General features: G+C 43.2%; 1 protein-coding gene across 1 annotated transcript; it reads left to right on the top strand.

The window, feature by feature from the left end:
- The first annotated feature begins 938 nt into the window (after positions 1-938).
- On the top strand, positions 939-22,129 carry NKX6-1 (NK6 homeobox 1). Its single transcript, XM_060776223.2, has 3 exons — positions 939-1,909; positions 7,377-7,549; positions 21,756-22,129. Exons 1-3 carry the CDS (start codon positions 1,219-1,221, stop codon positions 22,044-22,046), a joined length of 1,155 nt encoding a protein of 384 aa, XP_060632206.2. The 5' UTR covers positions 939-1,218; the 3' UTR covers positions 22,047-22,129.
- The last annotated feature ends 839 nt before the right edge of the window (positions 22,130-22,968 follow it).

Below are 22,968 nucleotides of genomic sequence, written 5' to 3'. Positions count from 1 at the left end.
AAATCCACTCTGTGCACAGGACCAGACCTTGATGCTGGTGCGGCACCCCTAAATCCACTTTGGACCCAGAATTGGGTCTCCTGATTGGCGCAGAGCCCCTAAACCCACTCTATATCCAAGGCAAGAGCTTGATGCCGGCTCAGCGCACTTAAAGGAAGGCTTTCCTCTCTCTTTTCCCAGGGATCTCTCCTTCTATCTTCCTTCAGCCCTCCGAGTGGAGTCCTGAAAGCCTCCGCCCCAATCCAGACACCCTACTGAAGGGGAAAGCTCCCCTCAAACCCTCTCAATCCGATCTCCTTTCCTTGGACGCTTTCGAAAGCTAGAACTGGGCCTGGAGACTGTAGCAACACCCCTAAATCCACTTTATTCCCACCCAGCAAGCCCCTAAACCCACTCTGTGCACAGGACCAGACTTTGCTGCTGGTGTGGCACCCCTAAATCCACCTTATAGCCAGAACTGGGTTTCCGGGTGGGCGCAAAGTTCCTAAACCCACTCTGTATCCAGGACCAAGCCTCGATGCTGGTTTGGCACCCCTAAATCCGCCTTATAGCCAGTACTGTGTTTCCAGGTGTCCGCAGAGCCCCTAAACCCACTCTGTATCCAGGACCGAGTTTTGATGCTGGTTTGGCACCCCTAAATCCGCCTGATAGCCAGAACTGGGTCTCCAAGTGGTCACAGAGTCCCTAAACCCACTCTGTATCCAGGACCGAGTCTTTATGCTGGTGTGGCACCCCTAAATCCGCCTTATAGCCAGAACTGGGTCTCCAAGTGGTCACAGAGTCCCTAAACCCACTCTGTATCCAGGACCGAGTCTTTATGCTGGTGTGGCACCCCTAAATCCGCCTTATAGCCAGAACTGGGTCTCCAAGTGGTCACAGTCTCTAAACCCACTCTGTATCCAGGACCGAGTCTTTATGCTGGGGTGGCACCCCTAAATCCGACTTATAGCCAGAACTGGGTTCTGGCAGAGCCCCTCAATCCACTCTGCATCCAGGGCCGAGCTTTGATGTTGGTGTGGCAGCCCTAAATCCACTTTACACCCAGAACTGGGTCTCCAGGTGGGTGCAGAGCCCCCCAAACCACTCTGCATCCAGGACCAGACCTTGATGCCGGCTCAGCGCCCTTAAAGTAAGGTTTTCTTCTGTCTTTGGCCCCCCAACGCCCCTTCTTTCGGAGGCCCTTCTTTCCCTGGCCTGGCTGGGCCCTCCGGCCTGGGGATGCTGGCGGTGGGGCCGATGGAGGGCAGCCCCCGGCCCAGCGCCTTCCTCCTCAGCAGCCCGCCCTTGGCCGCCCTGCACAGCCTGGCCGAGATGAAGACCCCGCTCTACCCCGCGGCCTATGCGCTGCCCAACCCAGCGGCCAGCGGGCCTTCCTCCTTGTCCTCCTCCTCCTCGCTGTCTTCCTCTTCCTCCTCCTCTTCCTCCTCGGCCTCGGCTTCCCCGTCTCCCCCGCTGTCCTCCCCGACGCCCCCCGTGCTCCTGAAGAGCTCCCCGGCGCAGCACCAGCACCAGCACCCTCCGCACCCGCCCCTCCTCGGCGCCGCCGCCACGCCGCACGGCATCAACGACATCCTCAGCCGGCCCTCGGTGCCCGCCTTGGCCTCGGTCTCCTCGACGGCCTCGCTCTCCTCGTCCTCGGTCTCCTCCTCGTCGTCCTCCTCGGTGGCCCTGGCGGCCTCCACGGCGGCGGGGCTCCTGGCGGGGCTGCCGCGCTTCTCCAGCCTCAGCCCGCCCCCGCCGCCGCCCCCTCCGCCGCCCCCAGGCCTCTACTTCAGCCCCGCCGCCGCCGCCGCCGTGGTGGGCCGCTACCCCAAGCCCCTGGCCGAGCTGCCCGGAAGGACGCCCATCTTCTGGCCCGGAGTCATGCAGAGCCCGCCCTGGAGGGACGCCCGCCTCGCCTGCGGAGCCCGTGAGTACTCAGGCAGGCAGGCAAGCGGGCGGGATGGCCGTCTGTCGGGAGGGTCCGGCTGGATGGCCTTGCGGGGTCCCTTCCAACTCTGCCCATCTGTCGGGAGGGTCCGGCTGGATGGCCTTGCGGGCTCCCTTCCAACTCTGACCTTTTCTAGGGCCCGGCCCTTCCACACTGACAGAAAATCTCACAACACCTGCTTTGAACTGGAAGATATGTCTATGTGGACTCAGATAACCCAGTTCAAAGCAGATATTATAGAATTATAATGGGTTATCTGAGTCCACACTGCCATATATCCCAGTTCAAAGCGGATCATGTGGGATTTTATTCAGCTGTGCGGTAAGGGCCCTACACTCCTATATTAAATCGGGATTATCTGTTTTAAACAGGATTATCTAGCATTGTAGACTCCACTGCCATATTAAATCCGGATTATCTTCTTTGAACAGGGTTATCTAGCAGTGTAGGCTCCACTGCCATATTAAATCCGGATTATCCGATTTGAACAGGATTATCTAGCAGTGTAGACTCCACTGCCATATTAAATCCGGATTATCCGATTTGAACAGGATTATCTAGCAGAGTAGACTCCACTGTCATTTTAAATCCGGATTATCTTCTTATCTAGCAGTGTAGACTCCACTGTCATATGAATTCTGGATTATTTCCTTTGAACAGGGTTACCTAGCAGTGTAGACTCCACTGCCATATTAAATCCGGATTATCTTCTTTGAACAGCGTTGCCCAACAGTGTAGATTCCACTCCCATATTAAATCTGGATGGTCTGCTTTGGGCAGGGTTACCTAGCAGTGTAGACTCCACTGCCATATTAAATCCGAATTACCTTCTTTGAACAGGCTTACCTAGCAGTGTAGATTCCACTCCCGTATTAAATCCAGATGCTATGCTTTGAACAGAGTTATCTGTCAGTGTAGACCATGCACGGACAAACTTCGACCCTAGGTGATTTGGACTACAACTCCCAGAATTCCTAACAACCTCCCTACCAGCTGTTAGGAATTGCGGGAGTTGTAGTCCAAAACACCTGGAGGGCCGAAGTTTGCCCATGCCTGGTGTAGACTCATATAAACCAGTTTGAATCAGATAATCTGGATTATATGGCAATGTAGAAGATCCACCCTAACTCTTCTAATCTATTCTGCAGAATTAAAGTTTGACCCTGCTTTAACTAAAGCTAGGGGACGCTGGGATTTGTAGTTGGGTGAGGGGTTGGGATGAATACAGAGGGATGCTGTGGCTCAAGGCTATGGAAAATGGGAACTGTAGTTTAGCGACATATTGTCCACACTGTGGGGGGGGGGGGAGCACAATTTGACGCCAATGTCATGGAAAATGGAAGTTGTAGTTTATTCAGATATTGCGTGTGAATTTAATGCAGGCCGACACCACTTTCTGCCTTGACTCAAGGCTGTGGCATCATGGGAGTTGAAGTTTCCCAAATCTGGCTGGTGCTCACCAAACTACAGATCCCAGGAATGCCAGGCAATCCAAATGGTATCAACAGTGAATTCCTTCTCCAGTAAACATTCTCCAGAAGGCCCTTGGTGTCTTCTCAGTGTTGCCAAATCTCCCCTGCCCTCTCTGGCTGGTGCTCACCAAACTACAGATCCCAGGAATGCCAGGCAGTTCAAATGGTGTCAAACTGAATTCATTCTCCAGTAAACATTCTCCAGAATGCCTTCTCAGTTTTGTTGTATTTTCCCCCAAGTAGGGTTCCCTATAAACCGGAAGTGGGGAGTTGTAGTCCAACAACATCTGGAGGGTCCCTTGCCAGACTTCCCCCATTCTTCCTATTATATCTAGGACCTTTTTTTTTTGGCATCTACACTGCGAAACTGATGCAGTTTGCCACCACATTTAATGCCATGACCCAGTCCCAAGGAATCATGGGAGTTTAGTTTTGCAAAACTCTTCCAGAGTGCCTCACCAAGCAAGGAATCCCAGGATATCATAGTGGTGTCAAACTGCGTTAATTCAACAGTGTAGATGTCTATCTCCTCAGTGAAAAACCCGTTCTGCGATGGAGACTTATCGCGCTTTATCCAAAGGTTCCAGATCTCCTTCGCGTTAAGGTTCGGGAATAATCCGAAACGCTAATTTAACTCGGGAATTAGTATAATTCTATAATTCCCAATTTCAATGCCACAACAAAAACAACAACAGCTCATGGCGATGGGATCCTGGGATTTGTAGCTTTCCGAGCTTCTTCGGCAGAGAAGGCTACAGACCTTGTCAAGCTACAATTCTTAGGATCCCATAGCATTGATCTTACCAACGTGTGCCAGTTTAAAGAGGTGTTAAACCGCATTAATTCTACAGAGTAGATGCCCCAAAACGCCAAGTCTCTCTCTCTCTTTGAGCCGATTTATTTCCAAAGTCAGCAAGCGACGCTTCTTTTCCCTTCTGGCTTCCCCTTTCTCCCCAAAAAACAAGCAAAAAAAGATTTTTTTAGGGGGAAAATAATTTTTATAGTTTTTCCTAGGTCTTATGGATGCAAGTCAGCAGGATAATAGTATCATTCTTTAGCTTGGCGTTGTTTCTTCGGTTAGTTTTTTTGAAGAAGTTGCTTTCGTTTTCGGACCGCGAAATTCCAATCACAGAGCGGGGAGAGCTCCCGCCTGTCAGCTCCAGCTTCCCACTGCTGGAACATGAGAGAAGCCTCCCAAAACATCTTGGCGTCCCCTGGGCCACGTCCTTGCAGACGGCCAATTCTCTCACACCAGAAGCGACTTGCAGTTTTCTCAAGTCGCTCCTGACACACAATAAATACATACCGCTCCCAATGTACCATATAGTATTTTTGAAAATTATATTTATTTAATTGCTAAAAAAAAACTTTTTTAAAAGTATACTTTTCAGTGTCGTTCTTTTTCAAAAGTGGTCCTGGAATTAAAACAAACGAGTCTTGATTCGTTCCTTCTTTCCCCCCCCCCCCCCTCTCTCTTTCATCCTTTACAATCAAAGGGAAGATCATCCAGATATTTCAGCACAATTAAGGCGTGTGTTGTTGTAGGTTTTTTCGGGCTGTATGGCCATGGTCTAGAGGCATTCTCTCCTGACGTTTCGCCTGCACTGCAAAGCCTTCGACAATTAAGGCGTGTGTTTGGACTTATTTCCTCTCCTAAATGGCAGGTTCTCAAACGTCAGATTGTTAATAGAGAAAGCTTTGTCGGGAAATCCGTTTGACATGAATTTCCTCGGGATAGTTTTTCTTTCTTTCTTTCTCTATCGAATCTATTTTCCTAAAAGAGCGGTCAAGATTTATAAGGGAATTAAATACCTATATTTATGCCTTTCCCAGCCCATTTTAAACAGGGAATTTTAATTTAGATTTCATGGATATGAATGATTTTAATCTTAGGTATAGAACAACAACAACAAGAACAAAACAACAATAACAACTATAATAATATTATATTATAATATAATATAATATAATATAATATAATATAATATAATACTATACTATATTATATTATATTATAGTTGTTATTGTTGTTGTTGTTATATACCTAAGATTAAAATCATTCATATCCATGAAATCTAAATTAAAATTCCATATAATATAATATAATATAATATTATATTATATTATATTATATTAAAATATTATTATATTATATTATAGTTGTTATTGTTGTTTTGTTGTTATATACCTAAGATTATATTATATTATATTATATTAACCGCTAAGCTGCTGAACTTGCTGACTGAAAGGTCTGAGGTTTGTACTTGGGGAGAGGGGTGAGCTCCCGTTGTTAGCCCCAGCTTCTGCCAAACATGCAACTAGGCTCTTCGGCTTATAAATGGAAATGATCATCAATGATGATCACCCCCCCCCCCCCCGAGTCAGACACTAGACTTAATGTCAGGGGGAAAACCTTTACCTAACACAATACAATATAATATAATAATATGTATTCGGTTGGAGTTACACTTTGAAAAGGTACCTGTTCCGACTTACAAACAACTTAAGGAGAATCCTACAGAACCGATCTCGTTCGTAACTTCGTAATATTACATTTATAATAATGTAATATTATATCATGTTAACCGCTGAGCTGCTGACTAAAAGGTCTGCGGTTTGAACGTGGGGAGAAGGGTGAGCTCCCGTTGTTAGCTCCAGCTTCTGCCAACCTAGCCGTTCGGAAAACATGCAAATAGGTTGTTGGCTTAGAAATGGGGAGGAAAACCAACCCCAGAGTCAGACACGACTAAACTTAATGTCAGGGGGAAAGCTTTACCTTTACATAATATAATAATATAATATAATATAATATAATATAATATAATATAATATAATAAATATAATATTTAATCTATGCGTTTTAACTGTCTTCAGTACTTAGTGTTTCTTCTACCCATGTTGTATCCTTTGAAGAGAGGCCAGTAACAAATACAACTGAATGCTTGAACTCGCTTTCTTCCAAGTAGACAAGCATGGACAGGCAGTCCCCAAGTTACGAACAAGATCGGTTCTATAGGATTCTCTTTAAGTTGGTTGAAAGTCGGAAAAAGTACATTTTCAAAGTGTAACTCCAACCAAATACACATATATCTTCTGACAGCAAAACAAACAGGGGTGTGCACCCTCTTCCCTATGCTATCCAAAACGTATATATATATTTCCAAAGTTTATATATACATACATATACAAAGATCTCTCTCTCTATATATATATATAGACATCCAAAGCTATATATATATGCTTTGAATAGCATAGGAAAGAGGGTTTGTTTTGCTGTCAGAAGATATATAGTGTTGAAGGCTTTCATGGCTGGAATCACTAGGTTCTTGTGGGTTTTTTCGGGCTATAGGGCCATGTTCTAGAGGCATTTCTCCTGACGTTTCGCCTGCATCTATGGCAAGCATCCTTGCCATAGATGCAGGCCATAGATGCAGGCGAAAAGTCAGGAGAAATGCCTCTAAAACATGGCCCTATAGCCCGAAAAAACCCAGAAGAACCTAGAAGATATATATGTATTTGGTTGGAGTTGCACTTTGAAAATGTACCTGTTCCGACTTACAAACAACTTAAGGACAATCCTACAGAATCGGTCTCGTTCGTAACTTGGGGACTGCCTGTCCAAGTCTGTCTACATATATAAAAGCTTTGGATCGTATAGGGAAGAGGGTGAACCTCCCTGTGGTGTTTGCTTTGCTGCCAGAAGATTTCTCCTCCCTTTCTATCCGTGTAATTCTGTATTGTGAAAAATGTGGCTTGTGTAAACAAGGATTGGGATCAAGCTTCAGTGGAGACTCCTTTCCCCCCATGTAAATAACTTTCCCTTTCCCTTCCTTCGAGGGGAAGATTTCTCTCCCTTCCTCCTGTCTCACCCCCTTCTTAACTAAGAGCCCTTGGTAAGTCGGGACTGCCTGTGCTGCTATGTTTGCTGGTTGTTTGTGCCTGTGTCATGGTTCCTCTCCGCTTTGCACCATCAGACCAAGGCTCGATCCTGCTGGACAAGGACGGGAAGAGGAAGCACACGCGGCCCACCTTCTCCGGCCAGCAGATCTTCGCCCTGGAGAAGACCTTCGAGCAGACCAAGTACTTGGCCGGGCCGGAGCGCGCCAGGCTGGCCTACTCGCTGGGCATGACCGAGAGCCAGGTCAAGGTGAGCGCCGCGCCCGGGTGGCCTCGCGGGGAGCCTGGCCTTCAGGAGGAGAGCAAGGGACCCCCCCAGGGAGGGGAGCCTTCAGAGAAGAGAACGAGGAGGAGGAAGAGGAGGAGGAGGAGGAGGAGGAGGAGGAAGAGGAGGAGGAGCAGGAGGAGGAAGAGGAGGAGGAGGAGGAGGAAGAGCAGGAGGAGGAAGAGCAGGAGGAGGAAGAGGAGGAGGAGGAAGAGGAGGAGGAGCAGGAGGAGGAAGAGGAGGAAGAACAGGAAGAGGAAGAGCAGGAGGAGCAGGAGGAGGAAGAGGAGGAGGAGGAGGAGGAAGAGCAGGAGGAGGAAGAGCAGGAGGAGGAAGAGCAGGAGGAGGAAGAGGAGGAGAAGGAAGAGGAGGAGGAGGAAGAGCAGGAGGAGGATGAGGAGGAGGAGGAAGAGCAGGAGGAGGAAGAGGAGGAAGAACAGGAGGAGGAAGAGCAGGAGGAGGAAGAGCAGGAGGAGGAAGAGCAGGAGGAGGAAGAGTAGGAGGAGGAAGAGCAGGAGGAGGAAGAGGAGGAGGAGGAAGAGCAGGAGGAGGAAGAACAGGAGGAGGAAGAGCAGGAGGAGGAAGAACAGGAGGAGGAAGAGCAGGAGGAGGAAGAGCAGGAGGAGGAAGAGCAGGAAGAGCGCATCTTTCCTTCTCCCTGAGGTTCTTGAGCAAATTTGGAAAAACCCCTAGGAACTTTTAAAGGAACGAATTCCCTGTAGTAGTAGTAGTAGCAGCAGTAGTAATTATAATAATATAATGTTGTTGTAATTCCCGATAATAGTAGTAATAGTGATAATAATCTTATTGTTGTTGTAATTCCCTATAATAGTAATAATAATAATGGTTGTTATAATTCCCCATAATAATAATAATAATAATAATAATAATAATAATAATGGTTGTTGTAATTCCCTATGATAGTAGTAGTAATAGTAGTAATAATGTATTGTCGAAGGCTTTCATGGCTGGAATCACTAGGTTGTTGATTATTATATATTATTGAGGATGCTGCATCTATGGCAAGCATCCTCAGAGGTAGTGAGGTTTGACCTCACTACCTCTGAGGATGCTTGCCATAGATGCAGGCGAAACGTCAGGAGAAAAATTGCCTCCAGAACATGGCCATATAGCCCGGAAAACCCTACAACCTAGTAGTAATAATGTTCGTTATTGTTTTTGTAATTCCCTATAATCTTTATTATTGTTGTTGTAATTCCCTGTAATAGTAGTAGTAACAATAATAATGTTCATTGTTGTTTTTGTAATTCCCTATAATAGTAATAGTAATAATAATAATAATGTTTATTGTTGTTGTAATTCCCTATAATAGTAGTAGTAAAAAATAATAATAAGGTTTGTTATTGTTGTAATTCCCTATAATAGTAGTAGTAATAGTAATGTTTATTATTGTTGTTTTAATTCCCTATAGTAGTAATAACAACAATAATAATGTTTATTGTTGTAATTCTGTATAATAATAGTAGTAACAATAATAGTCTTTATTATTGTTGTAATTCCCTGTAGCAGCAATAATAATAATGTTTGTTATTGATGCTTTTGTAATTCCCTATATTAGTAGTAGTAATAGTAATAATGTTCGTTATTGTTGTTGTAATTCCCTATAATAGTAGTAGTAATAATAATGTTTATTATTGTTGTTTTAATTTCCTGTAATAGTAGTAACAATAATAATGTTTATTGTTTTTGTAATTCCCTATTATAGTAGTAGTAGTAATAATAATAGTACTTGTTGTTGTTGTAATTACCTGTAGTAGTACTACTACTAGTAGTAGTATGTGACCCATACTGGGCAGCCCCACACCAGCTCTGCCAAAATGGATTGGTCTCTGTGTATTAGTGTCCTGCTCATTTGAACATTTGAGATGCCTTCATTCCAAGTTAAATGGTCAATCCATTCAAAATATAACCTTATGGTGGGCTAAATATAGTTTTCCTTCTTCTTAGGCCCCTTGTACATTGCCATATAATCCAGATTATCTGCTTTGATCTGGAATATATGAGTCTGCACTGCCATATAATCCAGTTCAAAGCAGATAATCTGGATTTTATATGGCAGCATAGAAGGGGCCCCAGAGGAGGTCCATTGAAACAACAAGATTTACCCAATTATTGACTTAGCCCTGTTTTTATTTACAGTGCCACAAGGTCCCTTTACATGTGGATCCACTCTGCTTTGTCTTATATATGTGTTTGACAAGACATAAACATTTTGATGATGATAATCCAAATTGGCCCACTGCTGTTTATATCATATATGTGTGTAATACATACGGATGCATAGTTTGAGTGTGTGTTGGTATACTACATGCATAAACAAAGTGTGGGTGTATGTGCACCTGCCTGTGTACACACACCCCTGCACTGGTGTGTGTGTGTATATAAAGTTCATATATATGTATATAAACACACATTATATATACATATATACCAATATAGATAGAAAGATAAATGGATCAGTGAAGGCGCACATGTATGTGCGTGTGTGTAAAGTTCTACACTGGTATATATGTATATATAAAGTTCATATATATGTATATAAACACACATTATATATATATATATATGCCAATTCATTCATACCCACACACACATACAAACATTTACATATACATATACATATACATACATATATATATGTGTGTGTGTGTGTGTGTGTGTGTGTGTGTGTGTGTGTGAAGGTATGTATGTGTGTGTATATATATGTATATATAAAGCTCTGGTAAAGTTCTACACTGGTATATATGTATATAAACACACACGATATACATATATACCAATTCATTCATACACACACACACACAAACACACATTTACATATACATACAAATATATAAGTGAAAGTATGTATGTGTGTGTGTATATATGTATATAAAGCTCTGGTAAAGTTCTACACTGGTATATATGTATATATAAAGTTCATATATATGTATATAAACACATTATATATACATATATACCAATTCATTCATACACACACAAACAAACAAACACACATTTACATATACATACAAATATATATAAGTGAAGGCATGTATGTGTATATATATGTATGTGTATATATAAGTGAATGTATAAGTGAATGTATGTGTATATATAAGTGTATATATATGTATGTGTATATATAAGTGAAGGCATGTATGTGTGTATATATAATTAAATATGTATATATAAAGTTCATATATATGTATATATATTCATCTATACACACACACACATATCAGTGAAGGTATGTATGTGTATGTGTAATCTATATTATAATAATGCTTTATTTATAGCCCACCCTATCTTTCCAAAGGGACATATGTGTGTGTGTATATATGCACACATACATAAATACACATTCACGTATGCTGGATACACACACGCCCCTCACACACACAAATAAGACACAATTTTGTGATTGTATTATTTTTTTTCCAAAATATGGCCATATAATTGTCCTTCTTTAGGGTCCCTCTCAAATCTATGATACTATATCTCTGTGTGAATTATCTATCTGTCTATCTATCTGTATCTATCTATCTATATCTATGGCTGGATGGCTCTTTGTCAGGAGGGCTTTGATTACGTTTTCTTTTCCTGGTGAAGGGAGTTGGACTAGATGGCCTTAAGTGTTTTCTGTTGTTCAGGGGGGTTCTGTATAGGAAGATTGCCCCAATTCTCTCTTCCGTGGGGCTCAGAATGCTCTTGTAGGTGAACTATAAATCCCTACAAGAGCATGGTTGTAGGTGAACTATAAATCCCAGCAACGACAACTCCCAAATGTCAAGGTCTATTTTCCCCAAACGCCATCTGTGTTTATATTTGGGCATATGGAGTATTCGTGCCAAGTTTGGTCCAGATCCATCATTGTTTGAGTCCATAGTGCTCTCTGGATGTAGGTGAACTACAAGTCCCAAGCTCAAGGTCAATGCTCACTAAACCCTTCCAGCATTCTCTGTTTGTCATTGGAGTTCTGTGTGCCAAGACTGGTTCAATTCCATTGCTGATGGAGTTCAGAATGCTTTTTGATTGTAGGTGAACTATAAATCCCAGCAACTACAACTCCCAAATGACAAAATCAATTTTTTTGAGTGAAGGACATACATTGGGTTGTTAGGTGTATCTTGTCAAAATTTGGTGTCAATTCGTCCAGTGGTTTTTGAGTTCTGTGAATACGACAAACGAACATTACATTTTTATTTAGATAGATAGATAGAAGATATAGAATAGATAGATGACTCGAGGCTAAGCGCCCTCTTTAACGGTCCCAATCCGCAACAATTGTCAAAAGAAGCCTGGTGTAGACTCGATGCCTGATCTTGAGCGCGTTTCTTTGTGCGTTTGATTGCTAAGGGAGCATCCACACTGTAGAATTAATGCGGTTTGAGACTACTTTAACCGCCAGGGCTCAAGGCCATGGAACCTTGAGGTTTGCTGTTTGGTGTGACACGGGAGTCTTTGGCAGAGAAAGTTAAAATACTTGCAAAACTACAACTTTCATGATTTCATATGGGGATTATTGGGGAGAGGGTGTATCTATTTCACCCTCTCCTTTCCAAAGGGGAAACCCTCCAGAGGGTCTGTATCCTTAAAGGGGGAGACCTTCAAAGACCCCCCCCCCCCGCCCCACTCCTGTTAGAGATAGTGTCCTTATCTGGAGACCCTCATTTGTCACTGGAAAGAGAAAGGCGGTGTAAAAGGAAGGGGGGCGGCTTGGTATAATAATAGGAAAACAAGAGATCTGGGTTGCGGCGGGGAGAGAGAGGGGAGAAAGAAGGGCTTCTTCGTCTTCCTCCTCCTCCTCCTCCTCCTCCTCCTCCTCCTCCTCCTCCCTGTTAAGACCCCTCTTCACGTCCGAACCGGACTGTCTAGACACGGGAGTGAGGGGCGGCGGGGCTAATTGGGTCGGGTCCCTATTTAGTTCAGGGGTAGAGTCGCCCACCAGGATCGATGAACCGACATTAGTCGGAAAATTGTGGGGCAGGCGGCAAAGGAAAGCGGGGGAATGAGGGCTGCGAGGAGGAGGAGGAGGAAGAGGAGGAGGAGAATCCTTTGATAGATACTTACTTGGAAATATATCATTAAAAATATTTAATATCCCAGGCTGCATTTTGATGTACGCTTACTTGGAAATATGTTGTTGTTGTGATAATAATAACGATGCATTCCCAAGTAAATGTAGATCGGAAGTACAATCTAGAATCCTCCTCCTCCTCCTCCTCCTGTTGCTTCTTCTTCCCCCCATCGTCCTCCTCTGCTTTCTGTTGCTTCCCTTTTTCCTCTTCCTCCTCTTCTTCCTGCTCCTGCTTCTCTTCTTCTTCCTGTTGCTTCTCTTTTTCCTCCTCCTCTTCTTCTCCTTTCCCCTCTCCTCCTCTTCTTCTTCCTCCTTCTGCTCCTCTTCTTCTTCCTGTTGATTCTCTTTTTCCTCTTTCTCTTCTTCTTTCCGTTACTTGTCCTTTTCCTCGTCCTCTTCTTCTTGCTGCTTCTCCTTTCCCCCTCCCCCTCTTCTTCCTCCTCCTCTTCTTCTTGCTGTCGCTTCTCTTTTTCCTCCTTCTTCTCATCTTCTTCTTTCCCTTACTTGTCCTTTTCCTCCTCCTCCTCCTCCTCCTCTTCCTGTTGCTTGTCTTTTTCCTCCTCCTCTTCTTCCTCCTGTTGCTCTTCCTCCTCTCCTTCCTGTTGCTTCTCCTTTTCCTCCTCCTCCTCTTCTTCCTTTTCCTCTTCTTCTTCCTCTTATTGCTTGCTCCTCCTCTCCTCCTCTTCTTTCTCCTGTTGCTCCTCCTCTTCTTCTTCCTCCTGTTGCTCTTCCTCCTCTCCTTCCTGTTGCTTCTCCTTTTCCTCCTCCTCCTCTTCTTCCTTCTCCTCTTCTTCTTCCTCTTATTGCTTGCTCCTCCTCTCCTCCTCTCCTTCTTCCTGTTGCTCCTCCTCTTCTTCTTCCTCTTGTTGTTTCTCCTTTTCGTTTTCTTCCTCCTCTTCCTCCTCCTCCTTCTCCTCCTGTTGCTTTTCCTCCTCCCCCGCCTCCTCTTCTTATTGCTTACCCTTTTCCTCCTCTTCCTCTTCTTCTTCCTCCTGTTGCTTCTCCTTTTTCCTCCTCCTCTTCTTCCTTCTCCTCTTCTTCTTCCTCTTATTGCTTCTACTTTTCGTTTTCTTCCTCCTCCTCCTCTTCCTCCTCCTCCTTCCTGCTCCTCCTGTTGCTTTTCCTCCTCCTCCGTCTCTTCCTCTTCTTCCTGTTTCTTCTCCCTTTCCTCCTCCTCTTCTTCCCGTTTCTTCTCCTTTTTCTCCTCCTCCTCCTCTTCTTCCGCCTCCTCGCCTTCTACGGCACTTTTCCTAGACTCTGCTTTTATACACACTTACTTAGACTATATTCTATTGAAGCCCGTGGGATTTACTTCCCAGTAGAAGTATCTATTCATCCTGCCCTGAAGAAGTCTACACCTGTAATATAATAAAGGCAGATGGATTTAGAAAGGAGTGCCTTTTTCCTTCTGCTCAGTGTTGTTTTCTAATCCACTGCATCGATTTCTGAGGAACGGATCGGACTTCTTGTATTTTCAAGATGTATACACCACCATCTGACAAAAAACTCTTGGAACAGTGTACATCTCTCAAACAAGAGCAGAAAACCATTATATTAAAAACAAATGAAATGGAATGCCTGTAGAAGAATAGAAAGGGAAGGGAAAGGAAAAGAAGAACAGAAAGGAAGAAAAGAAGAAAGGAAAGGGAAAGGGAAAGGAAGAACAGAAAAAAGAAAAGAAGAATAGAAAGGAAAGGGAAAGAGAAGTCAGAACAGAAAAGAAGAAAAGAAGAATAGAAAGGAAAGGGAAAGGAAAGGAAGAACAGAAAGGAAGAAAAGAAAGGAAAGGGAAAGGAAAGGCAGAACAGAAAGGAAGAAAAGAAGAAAGGAAAGGGAAAGGAAGAACAGAAAGGAACAAAAGAAAGGTAAGGAAAGGAAAGGAAGAACAGAAAGGAAGAACAGAAAAAAGAAAAGAAGAATAGAAAGGAAAGGGAAAGCGAAGTCAGAACAGAAAAGCTGACATGAAAAGCTGAGAGAGTGTGACTTGTCCAAGGTCAAGTGGAGATTTGGACTCTGGTCTGGGAGCCACTTTCCTATAATGATTGATTCGGGAACTAAATCCTATGGATTTGAATGGGACTCATCAATGGCCTCATCACATTAGAGAAGTTCTGCCTCCTGCAGAATTCTGGGGTTTGTAGTTTAGGGAGGAGCCTTTAACAGACTCACTAAACTACAAACTCCAGAATTCTGCAGGAGGCAGAAACCAGATTTTAAGTGGATTTTTTCTCTAGTGCAATGAGCTCTTTAAAGAAAAAAACAAATCTTGATTTTTGCCTTTTTATATAAGGGACATAATTTTCCTGGCCATTGTCTATTATGGAATTTGAGCATCCAAGGATTTGGGGATCCTTGGGAATCCTGGAACCAAATCCCACTGGATGGCCTTAATCTACATTGAAAATGGTTGAAGATTGTTTACTTGCGAGGAAGTCTAAAACTGAGTCGTAGGCCCCTTCTAGACTGTCATATAATCCACAGATAATCTGCGTTGAACTGGATTATATTAGTCTCCACTGCCATATAATCCAGTTCAAAGCAAATAATCTGGATTTTATATGGCAGTGTAGAAGGGGCCTAAGAATCAGTTTGGGACTGCGTTAGGACCTAGCCTTTCCTATGACTAATTAAAATGTCTGGGAATTGTATCATTCTACTGGATTTTATTGCTGTACACTGTCAGCATTGAACATGCTAGAGATAACATTATATTATTATCTGACCTCCTAATATTAGCCGTATTTTACAAAATCCCTCCATTGTTTAAAGGAAAAGGAATAATTTATTTTCATCTGCCTCTGTAGGAATACACCTGCCCTCCTTGCTGAATTAACTGTGCATTACAATCCCTTTGTCGCAGGCACAGCAATTACGGAATAGATACGAATTACTGAAACAAATGTTAACATGAAAGGCAGAGATATGATAATAATTTCAAATAATCTTTGGTGAGAATACTAGCTGTGACATGACTGTTAATTATTATTAATGATCCATTTTTGAGGGGTTTTTTTTTGATATGCAGGAGTATGAATGATACTTCATAGGACGGTAGGTAAATAATACATTTTATGGCATTGTGTGCGCATCCTCCAATCTTATACTTAGCTATATGTTAGTAAGACCTGAGAGAGTTGTCATGGAAAAAGGTTTTGTATTATGAATATGAATGTCAATTTAGTTGATGAAATAATGAATAAAAGTAATGCGGATAATTCTATACATGACGGAAATACTATCAATAATATTTATTACAATAATTTAAAAAGTGGCACAATCTCAACCCCATTTGCTTGGAAGTAAATGCCATTGATTTCAGTGGAATTTATTCCTTGCTTGGAAATAAGCAGATCTGGCAGTGGATGCATGCCAATGGTAAAAGTTCAATGGATAGTCATGGTATTGAGATATAACAGGGCTTTGAGTGATGCTGGAAAATCTTCTTGTGCTTGATCTCCCAGTTTGGATGGAGGTGCATGTTTAGGATAGGAATTTACAGTACTTAGCCATTCAGAATTAACTGCAGTTGCTTGGTAGAAATTGGAAAAGAGGAGTTATGCGATGGCCTTCTGCTGGGACTCCAAGAGTGTCAGCCAGTGGGTTTCCATAATTATGTTGTGCCTTGAACTCTGATTTTCTATTATAGTCCAATACTCAAACCATACATCATGTTTGTGGATTCCAAGTCCATAAGAAAGAGAACAGCCCATTAGTAAGTTTTCTTTAATTAGAGCTGTGGTAGATCAGACCCAAGAACCATCTGGTTGGGTATTCTGGTCCTAAGTGTTTATGGGATGTTCAATGGTACCTCCTTAAGAAGTAGTGACTCCACTGCCTAAGTGGCAAACCTATTCTGGGATTTAGTCAAAACCTTCAAAGAGCTTTCCAAAGTCCTGAATCCTATCACCTAACAGGTAGAATTACTCATTTAAAGTTAAGACTAAAACTCAGGATAGATTCACAATCTCACTGACATTGGAGCTGTTCATTCTCCTATGCTCTTAGGAACACATTACTGGGCTATTGCTATTCAGAGACTATACCATTGTTGTTAATTGCCATCAGGTTGACCTTGATGTATGGTGATCCTATGAAAGAGAGACCTCCAAGTTACCATGCCATCAACAATATTGTTCAAGTCTTTCAGACTCAGGGTTTCTCCATCTGGAATGCTCTTGATCACTGGAAACCATTACATTTCTCTGAATTTGTGTCCTGAGTACAGGTTACATATCAGGGCAGTCAACTCTTGTATCACATTGATTTCTTTAAAAGTGACCCATAACTTTTTAATGATCTACACAATCAAAGGCTTTGCTATAGTCTGTAAGGCACAACCAGCATTTCTTCTGAAATGTTGTCTTCAATGCAGTTAATGTGGATTATCTGCTTTGATAATCTGAATTATAAGGCATTATAATCTGGATTATAAGTGAAGAAGGGGCCTTATGCTCAGAGCCTCTGTGGGCCACACCAAAACCTTATGAGAGCCACATGTTGTTCAGGCCTGCATTAAACCAATGTGGTGACTGCACCAATTGGCAAAGTTTCTCCAAGATTTCATACAGGGGGCCTCTCATGTCTTTTGGATCCATAGTTTTCTCCTCCACCCATCAATTTATCTTCACAACAAGTAAATCTTAAGCTTGGAGTGTGAAATTTGCTCAAGGTAGTTCAGTGAGCTTCATGGCTGTGTAGGAATTTGAATAAGGGACTTCAGAATTCCAGTTTCTTTTTCAAGCCAAGGCTGGGTCTCACGTGGTCCTCCAGATATTATTGGAGTGCAGTTCTCACCATTATCCGCCATAGGTTATGTTGGCTAGGATTTCTTGGATTTACAGCCAACATCATCTGGAGGATCCCATAGTTTTCATCCTCAAAGTCTAATTATATGATCTCTCCAGATGTTTTGGCTTAGAAGTCCATAAAGACCCAGTCAACATGGTCAGTGGTAAGGGATTGTGACAGTGGTAGGTTCAAACTGTTGTTGTTGGACTACAAATATCTGCATCTCTAGCAAATACACCTGAATGTGAGAATTGTTGGGACTTACCCAACAGCTTTGAAAGGGTGACATCCAATATCAGTTCCACTTGGATAGACATGCAGAAGTCAAATGGAAATTTGACACATTTCATCTGCATCTAGGACAGTGGTTCTTAACCTGTGGGCCTCCAGGTGTTTTAGCCTACAACTTCAGAAATCCCAGTGAGTTTACCAGCTGTTAGGATTTATGGGAGTTGAAGGCCAAAACATCTGGGGACCCACCGGTTGAGAATCACTGATCTAGGGCATTACTTTACCTCCTTGATTAGTTCCTTCTCAGGTTATCTTGAATTTCAGGTACTTGATAGAATGGATACCTGGTCATGACTTTGAATGGGGTTGGTGGTTATCATGGATGAATCATGGACATAGAATCATAAAGTTGGAAAAGACCACAAGGGCCACCCAGTCCAACTGTCTGCCATACAAGAACACACAATCAAAGTCCTCCTGGCAGGTGGCTATCCAGACTCTGTTTGGAAGGAGATTCCACCAGACTCCCATGCAGCACATTCCATTGTTGAACAGTTCTTACTGTCCTCCTAATAATCAGGTGGTATCCTTTTTCCTGCAGTTTGAATTTATTGCTCCTTGTCTCTAGAAGAGCAGAAAACAAGCTGCCTCATCACAGTGCTGAGTCATATTCAGTCTACCCTTCACATGTACTGTTGTCAAGCCAGGTGTCACCCATCCTGTATCTGTGCATTTTGTCTGCTTAATTGTTGCAGCCTAGCATCACATTGGCTTTTTAGCTGCTGCATCACACTGTTGACTCATGTTCAGTTTGTAGCCCCTTCTCCACTACCATATAATCCAGATTATCAAAGCAGACAATCCACATTATCTGCTTTGAACTGGATTATATGAGCATACACTGCCATATCATCCAGTTCAAAGCAGATAATCTGGGATCAGATCCTGGGATAGAGGCCAGTGTTGATCCAGCCCTAGTCTGCTTGTAGTTCAGGCATGGGCAAACTTTGGTATCCATTCTATCAGCTTAAGTGGCTGAGAGGGAAAAGGAAAAGGCTGAGGCTGTTAGGAATTGTGGGAGTTGAAGTTCAAAACACTTGAGGGCTGAAGTTTGCCCATACCTGCTGTAGTCTGAATGAAACAAAACAGATTGGTATTATAACTTCCCTTGATCTCGAGATTATGGGCCTCAACACACTAGAGCAGTGTTTCTCAACCTGGGGGTTGGGACCCCTGGAGGGGTTGCAAGGGGGTGTCAGAGGGGTCACCAAAGACCACCAGAAAACACAGTATTGTCTGTTGGTCATGTGGGGTTGTGTGTGGAAGTTTGCCCCAATTCTATCATTGGTGGGGTTCAGAATGTTCTTTGATTGTAGGTGAACTATAAATCCCAGCAACTACAACTCCCAAATGTCAAGGTCTATTTTCCCCAAACTCCACCAGCGTTCATATTTGGGCATATTGAGTATTCGTGCCAAGTTTGGTCCAGATCCATCATTGTTTGAGTCCACAGTGCTCTCTGGATATAGGTGAACTACAACTCCAAAACTCAAGGTCAATGTCCACCAAACTCTTTCAGTGTTTTCTGTGTGCCAAGTTTGGTTCAATTCCATCGTTGGTGGAGTTCAGAATGCACTTTGATTGTAGGTGAACTATAAATCCCAGCAACTGCAACTCCCAAATGACAAAATCAATCCCCATCAACCCCATCAGTATTCAAATTTGAGCATATTTGTACCAAATTTGGTCCAGTGAATGAAAATACATCCTGCATATCAGGGATTTACATTACAATTCATAACAGTAGCAAACTTACAGTTGTGAAGTAGCAACAAAAATAATTTTATGGCTTGGGGGATCACCACAACATGAGAAACTGTATTAAGGGGTCACGGCATTAGAAAGGTTGAGAAACACTGATTTAATTGTATGTTATTATAGTTATGTTACGTTTCCCTATGTGAAGCATTGCATTTTTGGAAGGATGTAGAAGACTGGTATCCTGGGATGTGGGTTCTGTAAGAATTCGTATGTTTGTACAGAGATATATTCTAGTGCTAGCCTTTCTGAACACACCATTTGAATGAGAGATTTAATTTTGTTTGTTGGATCTGTAGGCATTAATTTATAGAATGAATTATCTGAGAAGTGTCTGTTAACTTCTGTGATGTAGTTTCTTTTATTCAGTAAGACTAACCCCCTCCCCCCCCCCCTCCCCCATGGCTGTAGGTTTCCAGATATATATTCTGGCATGTTGGATAGCCTATGGAGTATGTCTAGTTCAGTTTTAAACATGTTGGGTGTTGTGCTCATCTTAGATTTGGAAAGTTTATCTATGTCTCTAGTCATGACTTTCTCAAAAGCTGTGTTGGGACAAAATTTTCTTTTCAATTTGAAAAGATGTTGGTGTTCTGTTTTAGTTTCATCCTTGAAATATTTTTTAATTTTTTAATTTTAATTGTTAATTACATTTTGCCATAATTATGTTGGAAACCGCTTTGTGTCCCTACTGGGGTGAGAAGTGAAAAAAAAAAAAGATCCAGCCCTTGTCTGCCCGTAGTCTAATAATAATAATAATAATAATAATAATAATAATAATAATAATAATAATAATTTTATTTATCGTGTCAGGAGCAAACCAAACAGTTGTATTGCATTTTTAACAAACAAGCAAGCAAAACACAAAGTTTGCAAGCTTGGTAGTTGATTAAATGTCTTTTGACCAGTATCTAGCCACTTGGAGTGCCTCTGGTATTACTATAAGAAGGTCCTCCATTGTGCATGCAGCAGGGCTCAGGTTGCATTGTAATAGGAGGTCTGTAGTTTGCTCTTCTCCACACTCGTATGTCCTGGATTCCACTTTGTAGCCCCATTTGTTAAGGTTGGCTCTGCATCTCGTGGTGCCAGAGCGCAGTCTGTTCAGCGCCTTCCAAGTCGCCCAGTTTTCTGTGTGCCCAGTGGGGAGTCTCTCATTTGGTATCAGCCATTGATTGAGGTTCTGGGTTTGAGCCTGCCACTTTTGGACTCTTGCTTGCTGAGGTGTTCCTGTTCCAGCGAGTGTCTCTGTAGATCTTAGAAAACTATTTCTTGATTTAAGTCGTTGATGTGCTGGCTGATACCTGAACAGGGGTATAATAATAATAATAATAATAATAATAATAATTATTATTATTATTATTATTATTATTTTATCGTGTCATGAGCAAACCAAACAGTTGTATTGCATTTTTAAACAAACAAACAAACAAACGAAACACAAATTTGCAAGCTTGGTAGTTGATTAAATGTCCTTTGACCAGTATCTGGCCACTTGGAGTGTCTCTGGTGTTACTATAAGAAGGTCCTCCATTATGCATGTGGCAAGGCTCAGGTTGCATTGCAGCAGGTGGGCTGTGGTTTGCTCTTCTCCAGACTCGCATGTTGTGAATTCCACGTTGTGGCCCCATTTCTTAAGGTTGGCTCTGCATCTCGTGGTGCCAGAGCACAGTCTGTTCAGTGCCTTCCAAGTCGCCCAGTTTTCTGTGTGCCCAGGCGGGAGTCTCTCATTTGGTATAAGCCATTGATTGATGTTCTGGGTTTGAGCCTGCCACTTTTGGACTCTGGCTTGCTGAGGTGATCCAGCGAGTGTCTCTGTAGATCTTAGAAAACTATTTATTGATTTAAGTCGTTGATTTCTGTGTGTCTCTCATTTGGTATCAGCCATTGGTTGAGGTTCTGGGTTTGAGCCTGCCACTTTTGGACTCTTGCTTGCTGGGGTGTTCCAGTGAGTGTCTCTGTAGATCTTAGAAAACTCTTTCTTGATTTAAGTCGTTGACGTGCTGGCTGATACCCGAACAGGGGTATAATAATAATAATAATAATAATAATAATAATAATAATAATAATAATAATAATGATAATCAGAATGGTACTATAACTTTCCTTGATCCCGAGGCTATCTCAGTAGGAGTGTAGCCTCCAATCGCATTGGCTTTGAACTGCAGTGTGAATCAATCACACTGTTGACTCTCCTCTTGATCAACCTGTTGCCTTCTTTCCGCTCACTTGTGTTCCCCTTCCTCTCTCCCGCTTGCTTCTCTTCCTTCCTCCCAGGTCTGGTTCCAGAACCGCCGGACCAAGTGGCGGAAGAAGCACGCGGCGGAGATGGCGACGGCCAAAAAGAAGCAGGACTCGGAGACGGAGAGGCTGAAGGGCGCCTCGGAGAACGAGGAGGAGGACGACGACTACAACCGGCCCCTGGACCCCAACTCCGACGACGAGAAGATCGCCCAGCTGCTCAAGAAGCACAAGGCCGGAGGAGGAGCAGGAGCAGGAGCAGGGGGAGGAGGAGCGGCCGGGGCCGGGCTCCTGCTCCACACGTCGGAGAACGAGGGCTCTTCCTAGGCGAGGGACCCCCCGGAGGACACGTGTACATACAGCTCTATTTTTCTATCCATCCGCAGGAGGAGAAGGAAAGAAAGAAAGAAAGGAAGGAAGGAGGAGAGACTATTCCCAACTTCTGACTCTTGAAAAAGGGGGTTCTCCTTTCCAAAAAAGGCCAGGGACACGAGAGAACCCTCCCACGGGGTGGTAAAACATCCTAGTGTCACCTGGGCGACGTCCTTGCAGACAGCTAATTCTCTCACACCAGTAGCAAATTGCAGTTTCTCAAGTAGCTCTTGACAAAAAAAAAACAAACTCTGGCTGACTTTTTGTAAATACATTTAAGATTGAACATAAGCACGTCGCCCACAAGCGAGCGGCTGTTGGACTTCTTTGAACTGTGAATAATATAGGGGATGTGTAGTATACTTTGGTTGCTAGGGTGCGTCTACATTGTACAAGGAATGCAGTTTTGGCACCGCTTCTAAGTCGGGATGCAGGCATAGCGCATTCAAAACCACTCCCAAGGGATGCACAGTTGAAAAGGAAGGATCTAAAGGTGCATCAACAACAGGCATGGGGGAATTTGGGACCTCCAGGTGTTTTGGACTTCAACTCCCACCATTCCTAACAGCCTCAGGCCCATTGGGTTCTCAGGCCTCCTCTCTCTCACCATCCTATCTCTTTCCTTCCCCCTTCTCTCCCTTCCTTCTCTCCCTCTTTTTCCCTTCCTTCCCTTTCATCCTTCCTTCCCTCTTTCTCTTTCTCCTTCTTTCCTTCCTTCCCTTTTGTCTTTCCTCCCTCCCTCTCTCCCTCTATTTCCTTCCACCCTTCCTTCCTTCCTTCTTTCCTTCCATCCTTCCCTTCTTTCTTTCCTTCCTTCCTTCTCTTTTTCCTTCCTCCTTTCCTCCTGGGGGATGTTTAGCTGGGAGAAGAGATGGTA

This window comes from Anolis sagrei, chromosome 5, assembly GCF_037176765.1.
Source record: "Anolis sagrei isolate rAnoSag1 chromosome 5, rAnoSag1.mat, whole genome shotgun sequence".
In the NCBI taxonomy this organism is placed as follows: Eukaryota; Metazoa; Chordata; class Lepidosauria; order Squamata; family Dactyloidae; genus Anolis; species Anolis sagrei.
This window is presented reverse-complemented; position numbering and strand designations above follow the sequence as displayed.